This window comes from Micromys minutus, assembly GCF_963924665.1.
Source record: "Micromys minutus genome assembly, chromosome: 4".
In the NCBI taxonomy this organism is placed as follows: Eukaryota; Metazoa; Chordata; class Mammalia; order Rodentia; family Muridae; genus Micromys; species Micromys minutus.
The window spans coordinates 59,523,935-59,548,383 of NC_137973.1; the positions used below are offsets into that span (position 1 = coordinate 59,523,935).

The 24,449-nt window shown below is 38.8% G+C and overlaps 1 protein-coding gene across 5 annotated transcripts in view; it reads left to right on the plus strand.

Moving 5' to 3' along the window:
- CAMK2D (calcium/calmodulin dependent protein kinase II delta) overlaps positions 1–24,449 on the plus strand; it is a gene marked incomplete at both ends in the record, with an annotated part of 242,524 nt that overhangs the window by 169,662 nt on the left and 48,413 nt on the right. For all 5 annotated transcript variants that reach the window (XM_080915867.1, XM_080915865.1, XM_080915863.1 and 2 more), the window contains 3 exons: positions 2,421–2,493; positions 11,935–12,037; positions 15,415–15,498. In XM_080915867.1, coding sequence (XP_080771993.1) covers positions 2,421–2,493; positions 11,935–12,037; positions 15,415–15,498 — 260 coding nt within the window. The remainder of the gene's footprint in view (positions 1–2,420; positions 2,494–11,934; positions 12,038–15,414; positions 15,499–24,449) is intronic.

Below are 24,449 nucleotides of genomic sequence, written 5' to 3' on the forward strand. Positions count from 1 at the left end.
CTATGCACCAGGATGCTCAAAGCTGTAGCACTATGGGGACCCTCAGTGACGCTCAGTGATGTTGAAGTTCCTCCAGAGTAACACATGATATGTAAAAGCTCACCTTTTGTCTAAGTATGGTACCTGCCTATACTCCCTGCACTTTAGAAATGGAAGCCAGATGGTCAAGGATTCCAGGCTACGCTATAGAATTGAAACACTGACTTAAATTAAAAATAGGAATCAATAAAACAGTTTTCAAAAATCCCAGCCTTCAATTTTTATATTTTCTTATATTTCTTATATTATGCCACGACATTTTCATGGCTTAACACTAGTGTCTGTGGTATTCAGTGCATTTGCCTGTGCCTGACTACACGTCATCTATAATGGACATTTTGTTGTTAGAGGCAAATTCTATCTGGCCTGTGCTACAATGAGTAAATCTTTAGTTTTAAAATCACCACACTTGTTTCCGGGACCTAGAAAAAATTTGAAACATTTGCCCATTTGTTAAGGGTGGGCAATAATTTTAATCACAGTATCAATAAAGATGGTAAGTTTGGGGCTGGAGGGACAGTTGTATAGTTAAAAGCACTTGTTGCTCTTGTGTAAGACCCAGATGTATTTTCCCATAATCCACCTAGTAGCTCACAGCTAGCTACCTGTGACTCCAGTGACAGGGGATCAGATGCCTTCTTCTGACTTCTGTGAGCACCAGGTACTCAATGTGCACATATCTACATGCAGACAATGCTCACTCACATAAAGTAAAGGAAGTAAATTTAAAAAGTAAAAGGACATGTAGAGGAAATCTATCCCATTATGATAAACCTATTGTTTGGCAACTTGTATTTGAAATGAATCAGACCATCTTAAGTGGTGGCAAGCAGTGTAGATAACAGGACACAGCCCCCACATTGGGCCACTTCATATGTATCCCTGTATTAGTTAGGAAACTAATTCTAGAAAAACTTTTAGGATAAGCATCCCACATGAAATTGGTCTATTGCCAGATATGACCGAAAAGGCTCTCTCCTCACAACCTTTTAAAACTTTGTTTGCTTTAGCCCTCAAGAATTTAGGCATGAAGTCCATCTTTGCTAGTAAAGAGTACTTTGGTTAATTTAATATTAATTATTTTTAATTGTGTCATAGGCCACGTATGTTAATTTTAGTATTAGATTAAACAGAAATATTCCAAAGACAGTGTGTGGTGTTCACATTGAGATAAAAAGGACCACACGCTTAAAAAGTAATGAGTATTATGTAAATGAACTATGCACTCAACACACTCTAGTGAGGCTACTTTGGTGGTTGTATCAACCGATTTGGAGTCAAAGAATCACAAACATCATGGGTACTTTTTATCTTTGTGTTGTTAAAAATGAGACAGTGATTGCTTTTATCCAGTTCAGCAGTTTCCTGTAGAATGTCATCACGTTACGCACCAAGTAGCTGAAAATGTTATTAGGTTGTGAACTTTTCCTTGGCTTAGCAAACACCCTTTTTTTTTTGTACTGAAGTTTGAACCGCTCAGTTGATGTGTACAAAGACTTATCAGTGTGGTGGGTTCTGCATTATTATGTGTTGGGTGACAGCTCATTGGAGCTTTGTGGCTGTCAGGCAAAAGGTTCCTCAATTTAATTAGCAGATGACATGGTATCGGTACTTTCCTAATAAGAATAGCATCACTGGTGCCTTGTAACATGGTAATAAGTACATCATCCTCCACTAGGGTGTATGGAAATAGATTTAACAGTTACCAGTCCCCAGAGGATCTTACACTTATTTGCAAGCTCCTCGGCCCCTCCCCAGAGTCTTCGTTCAGTGAGAGGGGTTTATTTTATGTCATGGGTCAGCTTTAGATCCCCCTCCTCCTCTTGGGGCTTGCATTCATTTTCTTGTGCCTGTGCTGTGCAGGAAGCACCCCTTCTAAATCACTGGTACGTGTGTCCTCCCACTTTTTTTTAAACCCCTGCTTCACCCACCGCTTCATCTGTGTTTACCCCCTTGTTGCAACCTGTTCACTTGTGACCTCAGATCTTAAACAGTTTAGATTGTGTATAACAAACACATGGAAATTTGACATCTCTAGATAATCTTCCCAGACTGTTTTGGGAACTGAACCATCAAATTTGCTTTCCGGATATGAACCTCAACTTCTCTCACGTATGCGTTAAACCGTAGACCAACAAGAGGGAACACAGCTTAAATTGTTTTGTCTGAATATGTCACAAATTCTATGTTGGATGTCCTTTTAGTAAAGAATCAGAATTAGCTTTATTCAACGTTATTTAATGCTGGCGTAAAGCTAAGAAAAGTGTGGATGAATATGATTTTGTTCTTTTGTTTTGTTTTGTTTGAGCCTTCGTTTTATTTTGTATCCGATGTGATTATGTGCCTTTAAAATGTTCTCCCTTCCATTCTGCCCTTTGCAGTCATTGTATACAACAGATTCTAGAGAGTGTAAATCATTGTCACCTAAATGGCATAGTTCACAGGGACCTGAAGGTCAGTATATGGAGTCCATAAATCTGAATCAAAGAAGTTTCTTTGGTTTTATTCTTCTGGGGAAGGGGCAGAGGTCGGGGGGTGTGTGCATTTAAAATGGTGTTTAAAATGCCTTTCCAACTTTATCCTGAAACGAATATGAACAATGCATGATGCCTCTTCAGTTTGCTCATCTACAGGCTACATATACATCACAGCGGGAAGGGAAGAACAACATCAATACGACACGCTACATTTCCAAGCAGTAGATTACCAGAGTCGGTTTAAGGGCGGGCTTTCCTGAATTGCCCAGCATTGGCCTGGAGTGAACTTGGTCTGTGATGTATGTCCGCCTGTAGATTTCAACACCACTTCTGTTCTGAGACCATGGGTTGCTGAAGCAGACGACTGACTACACATTGCTCACTTGAGCCTTACGAACCCTAGGCAAAGGGTTGCCAGCTAGACTACCTACAGCACAAGAAATCCCTGATTGTCAAAAAAAAAAAAAAAAAAGCATTATACGTCCTCATTCAAACCTAACGGTGCCTTGTGTGCTAATGGGACTTTAGAACCATACTTGGAAAATGAAAAAGAGTTGGCAGTGAGTTTATGTGCAGAAAGTGATAGCACACAACCGCAGACATAGCATTACGTTCCTGTTCCTTTCCTGGAAGAATGTACAACCAGGAAATGAACTCCAGAACAAGATGATATTGTCCACCTAGATTCACACTGTGGCTCACAACTGGCAATATCCCCATTGTCGGAGGTAGTAGTTACTCTCCTTGAGCAATGTGTTCCTCTGACTGAAGGAGTTCAAATACAACACTAGTTGTCCACTAGCTTTGCTCGGTAACCCAGTCTCTCTGAGGGTATACAGACAGTGAGTGTAAGCTTGGGAACTAACACACGCCCCCTGGTGTTTGCATGCAGTCATTGCATTCAGCAGATCCTGGAGGCTGTGCTACACTGCCATCAGATGGGCGTAGTCCATCGGGACCTGAAGGTGAGTAAAGCTCTTGGAGGAGATGATGAGCCACAGTTTCTAATGACTGTTCAGCTGCAGTTATGCCCAGAAAGGCAACCATCCAGGCAGTTACCGTTCTGTGGATTCGTTCCAGCCCATGAATCCAAGTGCTTCCCCTACCACAGACTCAGTGCATCTCCTAACCTATCCTTGAGACTGATGAATCCCTGGCTTCACCAAAGAGATAGTTTCCTAACATTAACAGTAAGTAACTTGCTTTATTTCCATACCCCAGGGAATGGGCATAGAATTTAAGATGACCTTAAGATTTATGATTTTTCTGTACACATTCATCAAACATATTTTACATTAATACTATATACCTAACACTGTATAAATAATCTTTGAAAACTATTAGCATAGGCTCAGTGACTAAGTGCCATTTTGAACTCCGGACTCTTTTCCGTGCCGTTGATTCTTGGAACTCTAGAACTGTAGGCTTCTTGATTCTTTTATTTGTTTTTCTAAGGGCCAAAATACTAAGATCTCATAAAAATAAAGAAGGAAAAAGATTGTATCAGATCAAGCACAGGTTTATATTTTTTTCAATGGAACCCACTAACTTGTTGAGCATTTACTCCATTCCTTTTATCTGTGAGAACCAGATTTTAGGTCATTTGGAATAAGACAGGCTGGGGGTCTTCCAATAACTATCTTTGCCAATCTGCTCATAACTTTAGGTTTACTTCTGATCCTTTTGAGAGACAGTGAAACCTAAGCTGGTAAATGAAATAAGGCCACAGGGTGCAGGGAGGGAAGGTGATCACTACACAGTGTGTTGTAGTTTCAGTTCTTTGTTTGCAACCCCAGCTTGTCTAGACATCAGTACAGTGGGAATTAACAATGTGGTGTTCCTTAGAAGGACCTGGAACGCCTCCCCCCCCCCACACACACGCTTTTGTGACTATAGTAAGTGACAAATCTGTAGGTTTACCTAATATTCAATGAGAATATGCATCAAAATACCCTGTGTTATTATGTGAAAATATGATTTTTATCAGAACACTGACTTTGTTTTCCAGAATCTTTTTAATTTTCAGCTGATCCTGTGAGTTTGAGCTGTAACAAGTAAAGCTATGGTTGAGGATATTTTCTTTGGATGAGTCAGAATAGGGCTTTCTACACTTTCTAACACTGACAGCATATACCTAGTAGGAGTTCTTACCCATCCGGTGGCCTTGAGTGTATATGCATAGTATTCATGCTGTTTCATCAGATATTCTAACACCCACATGAGACATCTGACTGCGTTGGTGTGGCCATATGTGTATTATGAAGCCAAACATAAAAAGTGGACATTCTCTGTCCTTATTTTATGGCATATGTTATAGGATGAGGACATGGATGTGCTATTGTGTGTACACACTTAGCTAAGCCCTTCCAACACTATAGCTTGAAAATTAAAAATGTCAGTGGCCTGGAATGTTGACTGTGAAGGAAACAGTTTTGTGACATAAAATATATACTCAGTAATAAAAACTCCAAGAAAGTTTTACTACCAAAAGATGGTGGGCCATACATCATGGTTTCTCCTCCTATCTTGCTGATCTTCAGAAAGGACGGAGATGAATGTTTGAGAACACTTCCTGTAATCTCTATAACGGTCTACCTAGTTTTATCAAATGGACAAATCTGCAGAGTCTGCTTCTCAGTGCTTGTCAGCAGACCACTTCCTAATCGTACTAACAGTCTTTACAATAGAGTTTACAACATGCACAATAAAAGCACTGCATGCATGTGTATGTGTGTTAAACCCCTGACATCATTGCACATAATGAATACATTCTATGGGATAGTGCACTGCTGGAAGTGCACTCAAATATAAAGACCTCCCTCACCAGGCTTCACAGCAAGCTTCCCTCACAGCTCCTACACCTCCTGGTTGTATTTCTTTAAACTGACTCATGCGTTAGTTCACAGAGAATTCAGATATTGAATGCATATGGTTTAGTTCATTTAATCACTTAGAGAAAAGCATAGGCAGCATATGTTTATTATCACTATCAAAGGTACTAATGGCTGCTGCACACTGTAAGGTACTCCTATACCAGCAGCTATATGGCTGACTCCACAGTGTCTAGCAGAGGATCTTAACCTAACCAAGGCTTGAAACATATTTCTTCAACTTAGAAACAGATAAAGTTCAAACAAAGGAATAAGTGTATATAAAGAACATTTATAATGTAAGACCAATCTTAATATATCACCCACATAAAACTAACTATACCTTAAAAGAACAATAACACTCACTATTCCAAATACTTGATTAACTGCCAACCTCTAGAATCTATAAGTTACAAAATTATAATAAGCATGCAGAACCAGAACTAAGGCACAGCAAACAGCCTGGGGAAAAGTAACAGGAGATGGCTCCAGATTGAGATAGTCACCACCATTGTTCTCACTGGACATGTGTTTTATGACCAACAGTATTTTATGTATTCAATAGTGGGGCCATTGAATGATATCTAGGTAGGATTAGAGATTCTAACCTCAATGATTAGATTTTAGTGTGGCTGTGTAAGTAGGACCTGTTGTGGCATAGTTGAAGCCATTAGCTGAAAAATAAACCTTGTGTATTCCCCGGTAGAGCTGGTTTGATAATGACTTCTTTTCTGAATAGCAACGAATAGAAAAATCATCATATAGATAGGTAAACAGATGCGTGAATGGTAAATGGGTGGATAGATAGAAGGATGAGAGGTTGGATTGATGGACTGATGGATAGATGGATGGATGATAGATATTTAGATAGATAAATAGATAGACAGATAGATAGATAGATAGATAGATAGATAGATAGATAGATAGATAGAACAATCAATAATAGGCAGACAGATAGATACTTTGAGTTTAGAGATGTTTATGATTACCTCATAGAAATTTATGATTGGGATAGAAAGAAATTAGTTTTCAGAGAGCAGGAGCAATACAAATCATTCAGTAAGTTTCTGTTAGCCATGTGTAGTAGACACATTACTTTGTGAATTCTAAGTTTGAATAGTTACAAAGTTGCTTGTCCTGTTTTCCTCAGAACCATCTTTGGATAACAGCCTAAAGGACAATCATTTCTGCATAGCGTTTGTCGAGCTCTCTTAGAAGGAATGTATATGAAAACCCAACACGCTAGGGCACACTCTGACGTTTATTGTGTATCGAGGGGGTGTGAGGCTGTTGAGAAGCAGTGGCTGTAGGCACAGTCACACCAGTTACACTCTGCATCTTCCACTCTGCTCAGTAAGGGATGCTCACAGTATGCTTTAAGAGACAGGAGTGGGATGCAGAGTTCTAAAGAGTCTGCCTGCCTGTGCATGATCCTAGAAGTATGGTTTCCTGATTGAAAACGCAAGCATCTACTTCACCCTGAAGTTTCCTGATTCAGTACATGAAACCAGGGATTCACTCGTATAAAACAGATAGACAAGCAGGAATTCACTTCCATAAAACAAACGAGTGAATGGGAGATAAAACTGCCTGGAACATGAGAAGATGGCGTCCAAGCTTTGCAGCTTGTGCAAGTAAATAATAAAAAATTAATTAAAATTTTTAGTTTATTCCTAGGACCTTTGCTCACACCTTCTCTGGCAAAAGAAAATGTGGCTGAAAACATTGCATAGCAGAGAGTAGTTAGCTTCTGTATGGATTACTGAGATTTTAATTTTAAAAAAAAAAAAATTGAAAGACTTTTGAAGCTTACTATAAATAGTATCTAGGCGGAATTTAACCATCAAATAATCTGTCACAATAAAATCATTTGATATTAGTATAATAAAAATGTTAACAGTAAATCACTCACTTGACACATATGTTACTAGTGCTTGAGTCTTAGCATGTAGGCAATGATTTCCTGTGTACCAGACAATCCTTGTCATCAGTGCTCACGTGATCATTGCATTTTGCCAGATTAGCTCCCTAAAAAGACAATGCTAATTAAAGCCTAGAGAGTAAGATTATGTTTTATGTTTCCTAAGTTCTCCCTTATTTTATTTAGATGTAAATGGCAATTAGATTTGGTTATTTCAAGAGTTTCTTAAAGTACCACATAGACTATTTTATGAAAATAAACCATTTTATACCATCAAAATGAAATGTGAATACTGTCTTACTCAGTGTTCTATTGCTGTAAGAGTTACCTTGCCTACAGCAATTCCTATAAAGGAAAACATTTAGTTGGGGCTGGCTTACATTTCAGAGGTAGTCCATGGTCATCATGGTGGGAAGCATTGTGGCATTCAGTCAGACTTGGAGCTGGACAAGGAGCTGAGAGTTCTACATCCAGATCTCTAGGCATCAAATCTACTAGTTTGGAGGGAGGCCATTCTCATTCAAACCACCACAGGAACCAGTATGTAAAATAAGAATCATGGGGCTGGGGAGATGTTTCAGTGGGTAAAGTGCTTGCTGCCTAAGCATGAGGAACTGATTCTGGACCCCTAAGGCCCAGATAAAAGCCTGGCACAGCATTCCTGTGATTCTTACACTTGGAAGCACAAATGGGAGGATCTCAAGGATTCACTGGCTCCATGATCAGTGGTAGACTCTATTACAAAAAGTGGAAAGTAATACAACCAAATGCTCCATATTGTCCTTTGTGTGTACAGGTGCATAAACATGCCCCCCCCTCTCTCACACACACACACATGCACACACATGCACACTCACAGACACACCTATGTGCTCCAAAAGATGAAGAAATTAAGAAACCCAGCAACACGTACTGGAACTCTTCTTCTGGGACATCTTCTACCTTTATAAACTGGGGCTTGAATCTTTTCTATTCCAAGTTTCCACCAGTTCTAAAGGTGGTTCCATAACTGGCTTAAATCTTCTAAGATATTTTAGTAGTCCCGAAGTCTTTATTCCATTCTGAAAGCTATGCTTTTATATCCACATGAACTAGAGAGCAAACTTCGTACACAGTTGCTGTTCATTGCAGCTGATATGCTATAAATGGTTGTTGACACTGAGACCAGATGTCATGGAAAATCCTGCACCACTAAGAAGCAATGGGTTGGGGAAGAAACCTGTGTGTGAGAATGTCAGGAGAGTCTATTTAAAAACCAACCTAAAAGTGGTTGCATTGTTGGAGGGCAGAGATCACGGCACAGTCTATAGTCTAACATCAGAATTAACCTGAAGATTTCTTTGGTTTTGAACATGCATTCCAGATCAAAAATGTTTCTGCACATTGAAAAGACAGGTGAATGTAATACCTAATCATCATGTACATATCATTCCCACAAAGTATAGTGTTCTTATGATATAAATCCACTAGATATTGTCATGAGATATCATTTAGTAGCCTCATAATACTATTGAAGAGATGTTGGAAATAAGCAGGCAATGACAGGGTCCGATCAAAGTGAGAGTCAGGACATGAACCTTGAGTTTATATTTCTTTTCTGAGTCTACATTCTGCCCAAATCCTTCATGTTCCTGAGTCGGTGTTCCAACATGGGTTGGAAGTTCTGTGCTCCTGATCCTGCCTGTCACATTTGTCCTAGAAAGTCACATCAATGGGATAGTATCAAAGGCACATGGTAGAGATCCTTCCGAGGCTGTGCAGTCACCAATATTTGATTTATTTTGCCTTGATGTAACTGGTCACAAGTACATCTCTTTCTTGGGCATTCAGAGTTTGACCTACTCAGCAATGGACTTGTATAGTACAATATAGTTTCATGTTGAAGATTAGGAGTGGTAGACAACCCAAAACACATATGCCAGTCCCAGTTATGTTTCTCTGGAAATAGTGAGTCAGCCTTCTGCACTGTAACAGATGATGATAGAAAAGTTATTCCAGCTGGCCTTTCTACAGAGTAGAAAGAAACTCTCCAGATATAAATAGGGTTTTATTAAAGCTAGCCACACAAAGCAATCTAGCATGAAATATTAAAAAGCAGATTCCTTGAATTAAAATTAACAGATATTCTAGCTTTTCAGCTTCCATTCCATATGATTTATGTTAGGCTTGCCTACATGATAGTCACAGATGCAATGCCATCTCAGTGCTCTTCATTTTAAATCCCATCCCTTAGAGGTAGGCCTGCCTTCTCCTGTGCATAGCTGCTGCTGAACAGTCTTCATGGGTGTCAGGTAAAACTCACATCTCAATTGATTCCTAAACCTTTTGGAAGACTCACAGGTCCTAGAGTAAGGTCTTTTAGGTCATCTCCAGCCATAAATACTGCCCCAGTCATTCTAAGGCCATGCATGATTAAACACTAAGGCATCCTTTTTTTTTTTCTGAATACCTAAGACTTAGTTTTTATGGGTCTTGTGCATAGATCTCTGTCCAGAAGCTTTTCAGTGTAGTTAGAGTAAAAGCACATTAAATTTTAAAAGAGCTTACTCACTAATGACAGTGGCATTTGTTCAAGTAACTTCTGTTACATTAGACTTAAAGGTCCTTAAAATGACTATGATTTATTCAGTGATTCAAACTCATTCTGTGAATGAGTCTGTGGTGGGCAGATTAGATTAGATGCATTATAGCAGGCATTTCTGGTATCTCAGTTCTTTGGAATGTAAAACGTCCAGAGGAGAATAAACTCTTACCTATTGTTCAGTATACTTTGTCCAAGTTACTTGTAATTATAGAAAACTATATTGATTAAATTAGAAAATAGTGAATTGATCACAAATATTAGTTGTGAAATTAAAATTTTCAGAAGTGAAAACATTTAGCCTGATTAAAGACATTAGCACACTGATATCCGGGTTTTTAATTTTAAGCATTAGTTCATAAATAAAAGTGACATCAGCATCAAGCACTTTTGAATTCTTGAAACGTTTTCCTCTCAAACTCCAAATTAAATGATGTGTTTGATGTTGAGGTAGTTCAAAACCATACGTCAGCCCTGAAAAGCTACGAAGGTCCTTTTGCAGTTTCAGTGGTCATAATGGTAGTGAATCTGATGGCAGTGAGCAGCAATGGCCTGAAGAACTCTGGTATTTAATTAAAACTTGCTTGCTCACACTCTAATTTCTTATAGATTTAACCTAATTTCTTCTAAGTGCTGCTTATGGGTTTTGCTGTTTTGCATGGCTGGCTTAATTAATAAATACTGGTTTAGGCTGTGTTTACTCAAGTCCAAAACACCCCACAAAAATTGACAAATCTAATGAGTAGTGAAAACGACAAAAATTTGATGAAAACTATGAGCTTTCTTATTTGTCAATCTATAAACAAAATTATTTAGCTGATAACATTTTCATATTTTCAGAGAATAGTTTTGGTGCTTGGGAGGGCCATTGTTTCCCAACTGTTTAGTTGAAGACATAGTCTCCAAATTCACTTTTTCCCCCATCTTTGTGATGCCAGTCCAGTCTTATCCAGATGTCTGGGTGGGCTAGGCTTCATTGTTCATAATACCCAATAATCTTTTCCTAACTATCTCCTCACTATATTTCTTAAAATTCATGAGGAAGTTCAGGGAAATTGAAGGCTCTGTCTCAGTGCTTTTTGTTTTTTCAAAATTCAAGTGTTGGTTGGGAAGCAATGGTGTAGACACAGCCTCATTCCAAGACTGATGTATCAGTCCTTGAGGAATGATCAATACCAAATCAAAGTGTGTGTAATTCACAGTGTTTTGGGTGGGAGAATAAATATCTGTGTAACATTTTAGTCACACTTTAAAAAAATGTAAATTACATAGTAAAAAGTGGCTTATAATTTTTTAAGCTAGCTATAACATTTGGCAAACAGTATACTCTTTCTGCCTTTAAGAAGAAACAGATTCTTAAAGACAGCCATTTTGATGCACAATTCAAAGTCAGTCTCCAGAATATGTGCAGAAATTGTTTGGAAACATTGAGGAATCAAAATCACTACATTTGAATCCAAACTCTTTAAAATGAAGTGGGATTTAATTTGCAGTTTCTTTTGCCAAATGTCTGTAGGTTGATCCAACTTTGGGTATCATTTTGCCAGGTTTTCTCCTGCTGAAAATGTCTGTGCTCTGTTTGGCTTCTACGTCCTTGTCATTGGCCAAGTGTGCACCTTGAGTGGTCCTTGAAGGCATGTGAGCAGGTGAAGACAGCAGCCCTACTAACTGCATCCTTCCCTGTTGCCTTTGCAGTGCCCACTGAGTCTGTCTGAAGCCTGCAGACATGATTGCTCTGTACCATTTTTCTAACCATCCTTTCCCTGGGATTTAGGAATGGAAATCTCCAGGAGAGACAACAGTGCATGGGTTTGCTTCCCAACCCCCTCCCCTGCCCCACCCTGTTTAATCTTGTACAAATGTTGACAATTTTAAGTAGTAACTTAAAATAGATTTTCACTTTTCTCTCTCTCTCTCTCTCTCTCTCTCTCTCTCTCTCTCTCTCTCTCTCTCTCTCTCTCTCTCTCTCTCTCCCTCTCCCTCTCCCCTTGCCCCCTCCCTCTCTTTCTCTTTCCCTCTCTTCCTCTCTCCCATTTCTAAATAAAGCCTGAGAATTTGCTTTTAGCTAGCAAATCCAAAGGAGCAGCTGTGAAGCTGGCCGACTTTGGCTTAGCCATAGAAGTTCAAGGCGACCAGCAGGCATGGTTCGGTAAGTGGGGCCACTGTCCTTTCTGCTACTGTTCTCTCCCAGCCTGGGACTCCTGGATCCAGACAGTCATTCTCAGGCCACAGGCAGCGTCCTCCAGCAGCACTTTCACTGATTTTAAGTCCTTCTACCTGATGTTTAATTGTTTTATAATGAGAAAGTAACTTAAGAAAAAAAAATTGAGGAAACAAGGGTCTTTCAAACTTTTAAAAATAGTTTGTGGAAAAATGGACTCCCTTCTAAGAATTAGCAGCAGGGCTTAAGTGTGCAATATGACCATCACGCATGTTCAAGTGGATGCAAGTACTCTGTCTCCTCATACTAATAATAATACAGAATATTTTAAAGTTTAATCCAGACATGATAGCACATGTTTATAATCCCCCACAACTAGAAACAGACAGACAGCAGGATCATGGACTCAATGGCTGGTCATCCTGGCGCACTGAGCTCCAGACCATTGAGAGACCCTGCCTCAGATAGTTGGTACCTAAAAACTGCACTAGAAGCTGTCCCTTGGAACATGCGCACTAGTGTATTTCATTCTCTTTTAATCCCATATTCTGCCTTTCCCCTATTCATTTGTTCACTCTCTAACCCTACTATCTTTGAATACTGACTAAAACTATGAGAACTGACATCCTATGGAATGTCATTTCATAAAATTATAAAAATTAAAATGAGACAAGTGACCACAGAAGCATATGCATATATGCCATTTCTCCTAACGAACTGGATGCTACCTATCTTCCATAGGATTTTAACATTCTGATGCTGCTCAGGCATCAGAGGCTCACTACCACGATCTTGCCTCATGGAAGAACTGTTTTACTTAGTGGCCATTATGCTTCTCACTTTAAATATTAAGCAGAGAAGAGAATCTAGTAGATATATTTCCAAAAGTTGGTATTTCTGTTTTGTTGTTGTTGTTGTTGTTGTTGTTATCTGTTTCAATATTCTTATTTGTTCTTTGAAATAAAAGCCATCTTATACCTGGAGACAACATGTTCTTATTAACATTGAACTTATATATCACAATCCTACATTCTTAGGAGGTAAATCTCCTAATGAAGAAGACCTTGCCTACTATGCTCCAGCAAGCTCTATTCACAAGGTCATTGTACAATGTATTGTTTCCTGAAATCTACGCATTGGATGTATGATTCGGAATATTTAGACTAGAACTAACTGATTGTTTAAGTAATGGGATTCTAAGTACAAGAACGATAGCATTTTCTTGACATTTTAGTCTCGGGGTGAAGGTCCATGTATTTTATATTTGTATTTCTTTGTTTATTCAGGCTCTCACTATATAGACCAGGCTGGTCTTGAACTCATAATTCAGCCTGTGAAGCTAATCTTCGAGCACTGCCTTTTCTGGCAGATCCTGATTTCCTCTGACAGAGGTCTGGCCTTTACTGTGGGCCGGAGAGGAACCTTTTCCACAAGCACCACAAGGCACTCTCTGTGCTCTGGGTACTCACAACTGCACCAGGCACAGCCCCAGGGTCACTTCTGGTCCAGGTGGAAAAGAACTCGTGCATCTAGTCCACAAGCACAGCCTTTCAAGGCAGATCCTGATTCCCTCTGACCTAGCCTGATCTTTTTATTTTTTATTGTTATTTAGTAATTTTCTTCTATGTCTTTTCCAAAGAGAAAGTCACTAACTCTTCTGCTCTTGGCCATCTATTATGACTAGGTTATTTAAAACAAATGAAAGTTTGCTAGTTTTAAATTATGAACTATATGGATTGCATATGAAGTTGAGCAAGAGAAATATAAACATCTAATGAGAATGATGATGGAACAAAAACAAGACTCAAATATTAGCATCATTATAAAAATGGGGCAGTCTCTTCCAAGAGATTTTAAAGGGGCTTGTCAGGTCCAGTTCTCAGAACAAAAGCATATTGGATGTGTGAGAGGGATCTGAAAGCACACAGGTCTTCATCAGAATATTAGATGAGTTTTCATTGGATTCTCTGTGTGTCAGTCATGAAGACTTGAGAGAGAGGTGGTGAAAGTAGAAAGAATTATGTGGTATGCATATTCTAGGGGCACTGGGGAGCCTCTTGCAACAATTATGCCTGTCCCTACTTTTCATTCACTGTATGTCCTGAGGTAACTCTTGGCCTTCAACCAGTGGAACCTCAGTGGACTAATGATAAACCCAGTAAAAGCCTTAAACTGTGCAGAGGGCTCTGCCCTGGAGTCCTTTCTCATGGTTCACCACATCCTTCCAAAGAGAGGAGGAAAAGAGTAATAAAAGGAATGAGGATTAGATAAAAATAAAATAAAATTGTTGGCTTTTATTTAATCTAATTTTTCTAGAGAAGTGACTCAGTCATATATCTTCTTTCTTGTATGTCTTTGTTTTGTTGTATTATTTCCTATAATAAGTGTAAGTTCATTGTGAATATGATGTAGATTCATGGATGCTTAGCCTGGCAGTAAATAACATAGTTATTAGTTTATGGTAGGCAGAACCTCTGATTGAGTGTTCTTTTAAAGAGACTTTCCATTTTTGCCTTTTAAAGGAACATTTTCAAATGAAAATGGTTACCTTTGTTATTTTAAAATATTTTTTATTTAAAAACTCATTTTCAGAAGTAGAAAATATTTTCCACTGGAGTCTAGTTACAAATTTTATTATTGCTTAAGCATTCCTCAGTGAATTCTAAACGGCTTTGTATAATACAAAGTTTTCTTTGCCATTCAGCCCTCCCCCCCACACACACACTCTGTCTTCTGAAATTGGATGTCTTGGTGGTCAGCTTTCAGTGGTGATTCATCTGAACATCCTTGGGTCTCCACTTAGTTGCCAGCTATGAATATTCCCTGATTATTTATTAGTATACATTGAACTGATATTTTCTGGGCTTATTTCTTCTCAGAATGAGTTCTTCAGTTACTGGTAATCCTATCCCTACCCTCGTGACTCTCTCCCAAATGATATTTGTTTTCAAATATATTTTCTAAAAAATTGTTTTATATTTGTCTTAGTGTGTAGTTGTCCAGTCTTCCTCATTTATAGGTGACTTTCATTTAGGTGTCACCTTTTGCAAAGAACTAATCTACCCTCAGTTTTCTCATTTTTTTTTAAAGATTTAATTTGAACTTCCATATAAGCAATGTTAAAAACACGTAAAATAATATATCCCTGTATCACAAAGACTGGATAGCATAGTAGATCCAATGTGTGTGTGTGTGTGTGTGTGTGTGTGTGTGTGTGTGTGTGTGCACACTTTCAAATAAGCTACATCATAGGACAAACAGAGCCTATGTTCAGTTAAAGAAGGCTTCTAAAGCATCCTTTCTTAGTTGATCATTTTCTACTGATGTCATGTCAACCTTGACTCATGAACATGTGTTTTCCATAGGTTTTGCGGGCACACCTGGGTATCTTTCTCCAGAAGTCCTGCGTAAAGATCCTTATGGAAAACCAGTGGATATGTGGGCATGTGGTAAGAAATCATATTGTCAAGCAAATTTTGTAAAAGACTAGTGTTTTGATAAATTCGGGCTGCAATAAGAAAACACCAGAGAATGACTGGCTTAAGTAACTAAACGTATTTTTAATGACCATAGAAGCTGGAAAGCTTAAAGTCAGGTGCCTATAGATTTACTGTCCAGACAGAGCATACCTCTGAATTCAGACACCCATCTTCTTTTTGAGTTCATGCCTAGTAAAGAGTCTTTATTATAAGGGCACCATAATCTCAGTTGTGAAAACATTTTCCTACTAAAGGCTTTACTGCTAATTTCATCACAGCAAGGTTAATGATTTTCCCATGTCACGTGGGGGAAGGACACAAAATTATCTGTAGCAAGCAGTGCTGTTTGTTAGACTTGAACTCAGAACCTCCAAACTTTAGTATCCTAAGGGATTGATGAAGAGGTGAGTACAGTATATCTCCTGGTTTTGATTAGGGCTGGAGTGGGCATGTTGACATTTCCAAAAGTGTTCTGGTAACACCAGTGATTTCTTTTAGAACACAGGGAACACAGACATGGACAGCCTTATTGTGGTTATGCACTCACACTACTGAGCCAACCAATTCCTCTAACAAAAACTGTTTGCCTAGAACACCTGACAAGAATCCCAAGAATGAGAGTAAATCTTGAAAATAATGAGTGAAGTCTGATTCCAGCCTTAATCTTCCAACATTAATTTTTAAAAAAAAATTCCTGTGCAGACTTAGCCATACAACGGGGTGGGTTGTAGCATCATTTCACATAATAACATGTTGACATGTTTTTTGAATAGCTGCAAGACTGAAATAAGGGGAATACTATGAATACCTCCGAATATTTTTCTACTAAGTTTCTCAGCACAATCTAGTGTTCTAAGTTTTACACAGCCCCCTTGCTACTGTCTAAAAATAGGTGAGACCTATCAATATCTGGCTATGGTGTTCTATGTGCATTTCAGTGCTGTGTTTGTCAACAAACCTAGAAGATGATTTTAAAATTGATTTATACATTCTGGAAATAACTTCTTTGATTCAGTTTTAGTTTAAAAGAAATATCTCTGTCAGAATTATATACTATCCCACACTCCCTTCCTTGTCTGCTTTCTGTCTCTAGAAACAACCTGATATGTAATGGCATACTGGGAGAATCTAGTGTGTTCCGAGTTCTCTTCATATCTTAGAGGGTGGTTATGAGAAGGGGCTATAATTTTAATCATGTCTGGCTGCCAGTCTTTGGTTTGCACTGACTCTTAATATCTGTTATTTTTTTTCTTCCTTTTTAAATGTAAAATAAGAATCTTAAGCCTTCACAGAGTTGCAGGAGGGTCAGATCAGGCATAAATTTGGGGAAAGCATTTTACAGTGTGTAAAGCAGTCTGAAATGCAAAGTCACCATCACTCTGAAGGTTTGGAAGCGACACTTAAATCAAAGACTGGGGTCTTAGATGTGTCTCAAGCGTTCCCTTCCCTCCAACTTCCTGAAGCTGTTTTTTTAAGATGATCTCCAAGGTACTTGTAAGTGAGAGCTGGTACAAACTGTTCTTTCCCAAGTCTTAATACTAATAAGATGGTTAGCTCAAAAATTTCCCTTTTCCTAGCTCCCAGTCCAGATCCGTTTCTGCTGAAGAATTTACAGGAAGCAGACTGGACTGTGACTCAGACTGTCCAACAACAACATATCTTATAGAGTATTGTCATATTCTTGAAAACATTTGGAAATATAACAGAGCCATGTTTTGTGACGTGTGGGGGGTGTAGATAGAATGTGATGTTTGGATCTTAAATTCTATAGGGGCCATGTGGGAAGTTACTGGTCTGGAACAAGAGGAAAGTTTCTGAAGGATTAAGGCCAGTGTCCCAGCTCTCAGACTCTTAAAAATCTAGACTTAGTCACCCACTTTATTTTTTTTATTTTATGTTATTTTTTTAAGTTTTTCCCTCAATTTTATTGTATATTCTCTGTATTTACATTTCAACTGTTATACCCTTTCCCTCCCTCTTCTCCCTCCTCCCCCTCAACTTGCTTCCATGAAAGTGTTCCCTCTCCCAATCACCCTCTCCACCTCAGTGCCTTGGCTAGTCACCCACTTTAAATGGTAAAAAGACTACTAGATAGAAAAACAGAGACAGATGATTTAATCAATGTGACCACATTGACCAGTGTGAATAAAGAGGGTCCATGACCCCAAATCTGTGTTTGGGGTGTTGGTAGTGGGATAAATGTAGCAGGGAGCAGACTGTAGACCTCATTAAAAAGCCTCTGTAAAATTGTGGCTTGTTTACTGTCTCAGTTCTAGTTTAGCAATGATTGAAGAACTCTTTATTTTTAGGGGACAAGTCGGTTCTCAAGTACTGCTCCAGGATGCAATCTGGCCATCACAAATACCTGTCTCCCTTAAGAGTAGGCTGTCCGACCAGACTTTGTTGTAACTGGAATCCAAAGTATCTGGAGGTTAAAGGCAGTGACTTGTATTAGTGTGTCTTCAGCCTTGAAAAGGAACCATGTGAGTGGTTATAGGTTTTTATATAGATCCTCCTTGAATGATTAGTATTTCTATGAGCAATTAAACAGCAGTCTGACCCAAATCAAAGAAAGTAGATAAAATAGAAGGGAAAAAATGCAGAGACTATGGACAGCTTTTAGTCACATGTCTAGAAAGTCACCAGAGGCCATGTGATCTTTGCTATATTCAGCTCAACACTCTTATAGCACATATTTAGGGAAATGACCATCACTGGGCACACTTTAATTGTTATAGCTTATTTTTATATTTCTTGATCTTTATTATTGGTTTTGACTCACTGGCATTTTTCTTACGTCCTCTCAAATGACATGAAGGAATATTAAATTGAGTTATAAAATGGCATCTTGTCTTGCTTATCATTTCTTATTTTAGCTGCTTTAAAGATAAACTTTTTCATTCTTCAGCTTTAGCCAATTAGGTTTTGTGGTTTGGTTTGTTTGTTTGTTTGCTTGTTTTTCAAAAGTAAATAGTGGCTTTTGTGGTAAGAAATGATGCTAGGTATTTTTTAAAAGTGAATTTGGAGAAAGAGCTATTATTTAATGTGATGTAGGCTGTAAACACTCACTATAATGGGGTCTTTGTCACACTAGTGGGTGACGCAGAGCCATGCAGCAGACACAGCTCTAGAGACTAAAGAAAGGCTGTCCTATTGAATTTAGGTCTATCTGTCCTCCCAGTCTCATCTTCCCAGAAATATGACTTAAACTCAAAATATACTTACAAGTACCTTGGCCATATAGCTAGGCATTTCTCTTATTAGATAATAATTTAAATTAGCCCATTTATTCTAATGTACATTCTGCCATGTGGCTAATTACCTGTCAAGCACCATACATCTATATTACCACATCTCCCCAGGCAAATCTCCTGTGCCTGACTTTATCCCAGAATCCTTTATGCCTCCCAGATGTCCCACCTCCTATTTCCTGCCTAATCCATAGGCCATCAGATTTATTATTGACAGGTCCCTTATCCTTACAGACATAAGACATTCTTTCTACACTGTATACTATTAGAAACATGCACTTATCTGCACTTGGGAAATCTCAGCACCATCATTACCTTGCTTTTATGATCTCAGAGTATGGTCTTACAGCTCCCTGCTCTTTGAAAGCAACCAGTCCATTAGTGAGATGTAAATAATAGGTGCAAAGGAAGCCAGAACATATCCCTGTGTTCTGTCATTACCAATAGTAAATTGGTTACAATAATTTTCTTATATATATAATGGCTTCCATAAGTCCTTAATGTGATAAGCAAATGTTTATAGGCGTCACTAGTTTGCTGGCTTTTAATAGAGTTCCTACGATAAAAATTCCTTAAAAGTAAAAGATAAAAGGAAGAGGAGGGGTTCAGTAAACCTAGGCTTGCCTTTCAAAATATAGTCATGCTTCTTAGGCCGTTCTCATATTAGATCATGAGAAGCACTGTATCACTAATAGTCCCAGAATGTACCATGACTTTGTCCAAACCTTTGCACTATTATGGAACGTGTTTCTTCTTTTCTTGCATAGTGAACTGTATGTCCTTAGCCACATATCTCCAGGGAAACAGCCTTTTCATACTCCAGATGGGCATTCTGTGACTCTGAAATCCCAGCCCAGTTGACAGTAAGCTGCTACTGTCAGTGCTGGAGCTGCCTGACACTGGGCCACCAGTTTATCACCACCTGCAACAGTCGTCACCCGGAGGGCCTTGTACTCAAATATAGTCTTCACCCGTGCCTTCCTCCTTAGAGTGAATGACATTTTCTTAAGTGTCTCAGTGAAGACATTTATGTATGCCTCTTATGTGTAAGTATAATTTCCCAAATCGGGTGCTCTTCAGACTGTGAACTATAGATTATACTTCAGTATGTTCTGAAGTCTTATCAAAAGTTCAGCTTTCTAGGACATGCCCCGGAAGTATTGGATGAAACTCTCTGAGGTCACATGATCCAGCAGCCCCACTATGGGGTGCATATTTAATAGACTTGAAAGCAGAGTCTTGAAGACATTGTGACTGCCTGTGTTCCTAACAGCATTATTCACAAGAGGGTAAACATACCTACTGGCAAGTTTACCAGGTAGGCACTTTGCAATATATGATATTGTCTTCAAAAGACAGGAAATGTTCTTACATGTACTACAAGATGGATGAACCTCAAAGACATTACGTTAGTGAAATAGAAGAACAGCATGAAAACACAAACCCTGCATGAATGTGTTCAGGTGTCTGAAGTAGTTTAATTCACAAAACCAGAAAGAGGAAATGGTTCAGTGTGGAGAGACACAAGCCTTTGGGAAAGATGCTCTTAACACTGTAAGTCCACTTGACACCACTGAACTGCACCCTTGAGAAACCATCTTCTATTACATGTGCTACATAATGTTCTGTGTTTAAATATAATTCTTTCCTTTTCAAAAGACAGCTGCAATAGAAAAAGTCTGTCAGGTGAGGCTCAGGATTTTGCTTTGTTTTTTCCAAGCTTGCCATATGAGTTTGATAAACATCATACTGGGCACCAGTACCCAAGATATCTGGCATCTCCTTTGGCAGCAGATTTGAGGGTTCGTACACAATACAGCAAAGATTGCAGATGGGTGTCATCCAGGCTGCTGTACCAAAGCAGCATAGAGCGGCATGTGAACTGCACAGATGGATGGTTCATCATTTTGGAGGATGAGAGACTAAGACAGAAAAGCCAGTGTGCTTCTAGTAAGGATGCTTTTCAAAGTTACACACTGGCTACATCTTACTCTTCAGCTAGTGCTTTGACCTCTATAGGGTACCACCTGAGGTCTCCACCCTTGTGAACTAGCTTCCTTCCATGCCCACAAAGCATCGCAAAGGGTTCAGGGTTTCAGCATACAAATGTTTTGAGACCGCTCAGACATTCAGTTCACTTTGGGTGCTCCTTAGTCATCTTGGCCAGATACCCAGACTATTTGGGGCAATATCAACATTTATTATTTATTTTTGCCAACACTATTCCATGGCATAGACAGTTTTATCCTCTGAGAAATGATTTTTATCCTGTTAGCTTTGGTTTTTTTCTAGTTCCTGTTTAACCCATGACTGTTATTTCTCACTTTCCATCCTAAGAGCATTAGAAGATATGGGTGAGCCATGCTTATCCCTCTGGGTAACTGTGCATTTCCAAATCCCCTTGCAGGTGCATGGTAGAGTGTGTGCAACTTTGCAAGGTGAACTAGATGTCTGTCATTAGAGCTCCTTTAACACAGTCTCTCAGGTTTCCACAATTTCTCCTTCCATGAGAGCAGTCTTTAGCATGTTTGATCATTTGTGTCATTATAGGCTTAATAATTTTTTCTAATATTAGCTTTCATTAATATAAATTTGGAGCATTCTTGATAAGGTAGGCTTTCTTCCTAATCAGTAATCAGTGCGTCTCAAAACTCTGATTAATAAAGTATCTCTCATATCTTTCAAGCACATTTATTTTTAATTTCTGCTTTAATCTTTTTTTACAGTCCAGACTTTATCCTACTTTTGGTCCACCCTCCGACTGTTCCACATCCCACATCAAAGAGAATGAAGCAGCATCACTTTACAATGTTATATTAACCAATTGTGTCAAAAACACTGTTTATGCTGTTGATTTTAGAAATGATGATATATACAAAAGGAGAGAATAACATAATGTTAGGGTTACTTCATCTTACCCCTACGTGCTCCCCTATCCCGTGTCTATTTCATTCAAAATCTAAATGTCATGCCAGTATGTCTGTATAGAAAAAGGAGTCCCTGTGTACGTAGGGCAATAATACAGCTTACTAAGATGGCACAGCAGTGGCTAGTGTAACGAGCTGTCTTCACATTGTCTGGACCCACTTTCTTGTTTCACACATTTGTCATTTTGTTATTCATTTGTTGTCTTTAGTCTTTAAATCAGTTTTGATTGGTAGGTTTCATCGGTGTATCATTTTCTATGTATGTGTCTCCCCAGAGCACATGTATATGCTCACCCTCAGTCTTGCTATACTGTGTGTTCCTCCGTCACTGTGTACTGGCTGACTTGGTACTGTCTCTGTTATCTCTGTCATGGAGAGTACAGGAGCATCTTGTCATTTCAGAAGGAGAAAACATTAAAGAACCCTGCTTATCCCTGGAAGGCACGGCTGGGGATTTGTCTTCTCACTAATTCCTGATCTTGTCAAGTTGACAATTAGCATTAACCACAATGATGAGCATTTCAGGGGTGCTGATGTACCTTCCACTTAACTGAATGTATCTTATGATTTAACTGGCCTTTGCTAATCACTGCCTGAATGTTTTACAAATTGGAATACTAATCCTATCTCACCTTTTTAAAATAAGAAAAAAAATTTCCATTACCTAATTACCTTAAGGTTTAGCCAATATAGGAAAGGCCAAACAATGGCCCATTTCTTTTGACTTTTTTTTAAACCTGATTTTGAAATCACTCATTTACTCTTATGTGTCTTCCAAATTTCAATTAAATTAACCCTCAGATATCCCTGTGAGCAATCATTTTAGGTAGGTTAACCCTTGGATACTGGGTTGACACTCGGACACCCTGTGCGGGATTGACTAGGTTAGGTTAACCCCCAGACAGCCCTGTAAGGGATGGTCTAGGCTAGGTTAGCCCTCAGAAACCCATGTGGAGGATTATCTTGATTAGGTTAATTCAGGTGAGAAGGCCTATCATAGCAGAAAAGTAGCTGCAGAGAACTTTGAAACTGGCCATCAACAAGCCTGCTAGTAGATTAACCACTTAGTCTTCTTGTTCATAATCTATAAAATGCTACTAGTAGCATATCTACCACTATATAGGATAAAAGGGCGTAATGATTTAAATACGTAAAAACCATTACTTCTGAAGAAGCTCTGAGGCAGCATTATCATTATGCTACAACTCTGCTAGCCATTCTTTATTTTCAGAAAGCATAAGGAAAATTAATTCAGAAGCCCTTGGGTTTTAGTGAGAAAACCCAAAGAAGCTTACAGAATACTTCAAAGAAGCATTGATAGTCCTACCTCAGTTACCCAGTAGTCCTTTCTTTTGTCTTCTCAGTCTTTGAGTTTAAAACATTTTTTATTTCTAATATTTATGCTACCAAAAGTATATATTCCATAGAAACCACATTGTCATTGATCAAATGACTAAATCCTGAGATGGTATATGACTTCTCCCAGGGAGGTCTCTGAACAAATTTCTGTGGACCCCAAATTTGGCAGCAGTGACAGCTCAAGGAAGATTACATAGCAGTTCAATTGGTGAGCCAGTGAGTTTACTGGTTTTACTTCTATGGACATGGACAATGCAAAAAACGTCTGAGTGATCAAAGTACCACCCCACTGTGACTGGCAATGCATAAAAACTGCAGTCCTGGAACTCTTGGCTGTGAAGGCAGCTTGGCCAGTGGGAGGGTCTTCTCTCCACACCAGTGCTTACTGTGTTACTGCGTGTGCAACCCTGGTCAAAGAAGGACCTTGTGGATCTGTTAAGCTTTAGGGACTTCCTCAGATAAGGTTTGTATGTTGCTTTCTTCCTGTGTCTTAAAGAACCTCCTTCCAGGATGAAAGTTTTGATATGGACCTTCTGGGTGAAATGTTCCAGTCTTGAAGAAATTTCTATGCAATATATATGTTGTGTGCATCGTTAGCTCTCCCTTGGATGAAAGACCTCCCAGAGAAGTGATGTCAGATGTCAAGTGCATACAAAAGTCCCAGGAAAGAAAAGTCTCAGATGCAAAGCTGTATAATCATTTTTAGACTCAACAGACAAGTTGGGATTATAAAACAAATGGTTTTTTATCAGCCATAGGTAAGAACTAAAAGTACTTAAAATAGGTTTCTTTTCAAGTCATCCTGGAAAAGTAGGTTTGGTTATTAGTCATCACTATGGCTATCATGACTGTTGAATCATTTGTTCCATCAGATAATAAAAATAATATGAAAACTAAATTAATGCACATCAAGTCTACAACAGTACAGTTTATAAAATACATTTTTAACCTTACTATATAAGCCATGACAGTTTTTTATGATGACTATTTTAAATATTTTATTTTATATTAATCACCTTCCCATTACTAAGACAAATTCCTGCAGATAATGACAAGTTGATTGTGGCTTGAAGTTATACAAGTTGTTTTCCACAACATATTGCCTCTGAAGAAGCATTTTAGCTTGTAGTGACATTATGGAGAACTTATGGCCAGAGTACATGGAAGAACAATACCATTTACATAATGATCAGGGAGCAGAAGGAAGAGGACGAGGAGGAGGAGGAGAAGGAGGAGGAGGAGGAGAAGGAAGTAGAAGAAGAAGAAGAAGAGGAAGAGGAGGAGGAGGAGGAAGAGGAGGAGGAGGAGGAGGAGAAGGAAGTAGAAGAAGAAGAAGAGGAGGAAGAGGAGGAGGAGGAGGAAGGAGAAGGGGAAGGAGAAGGAG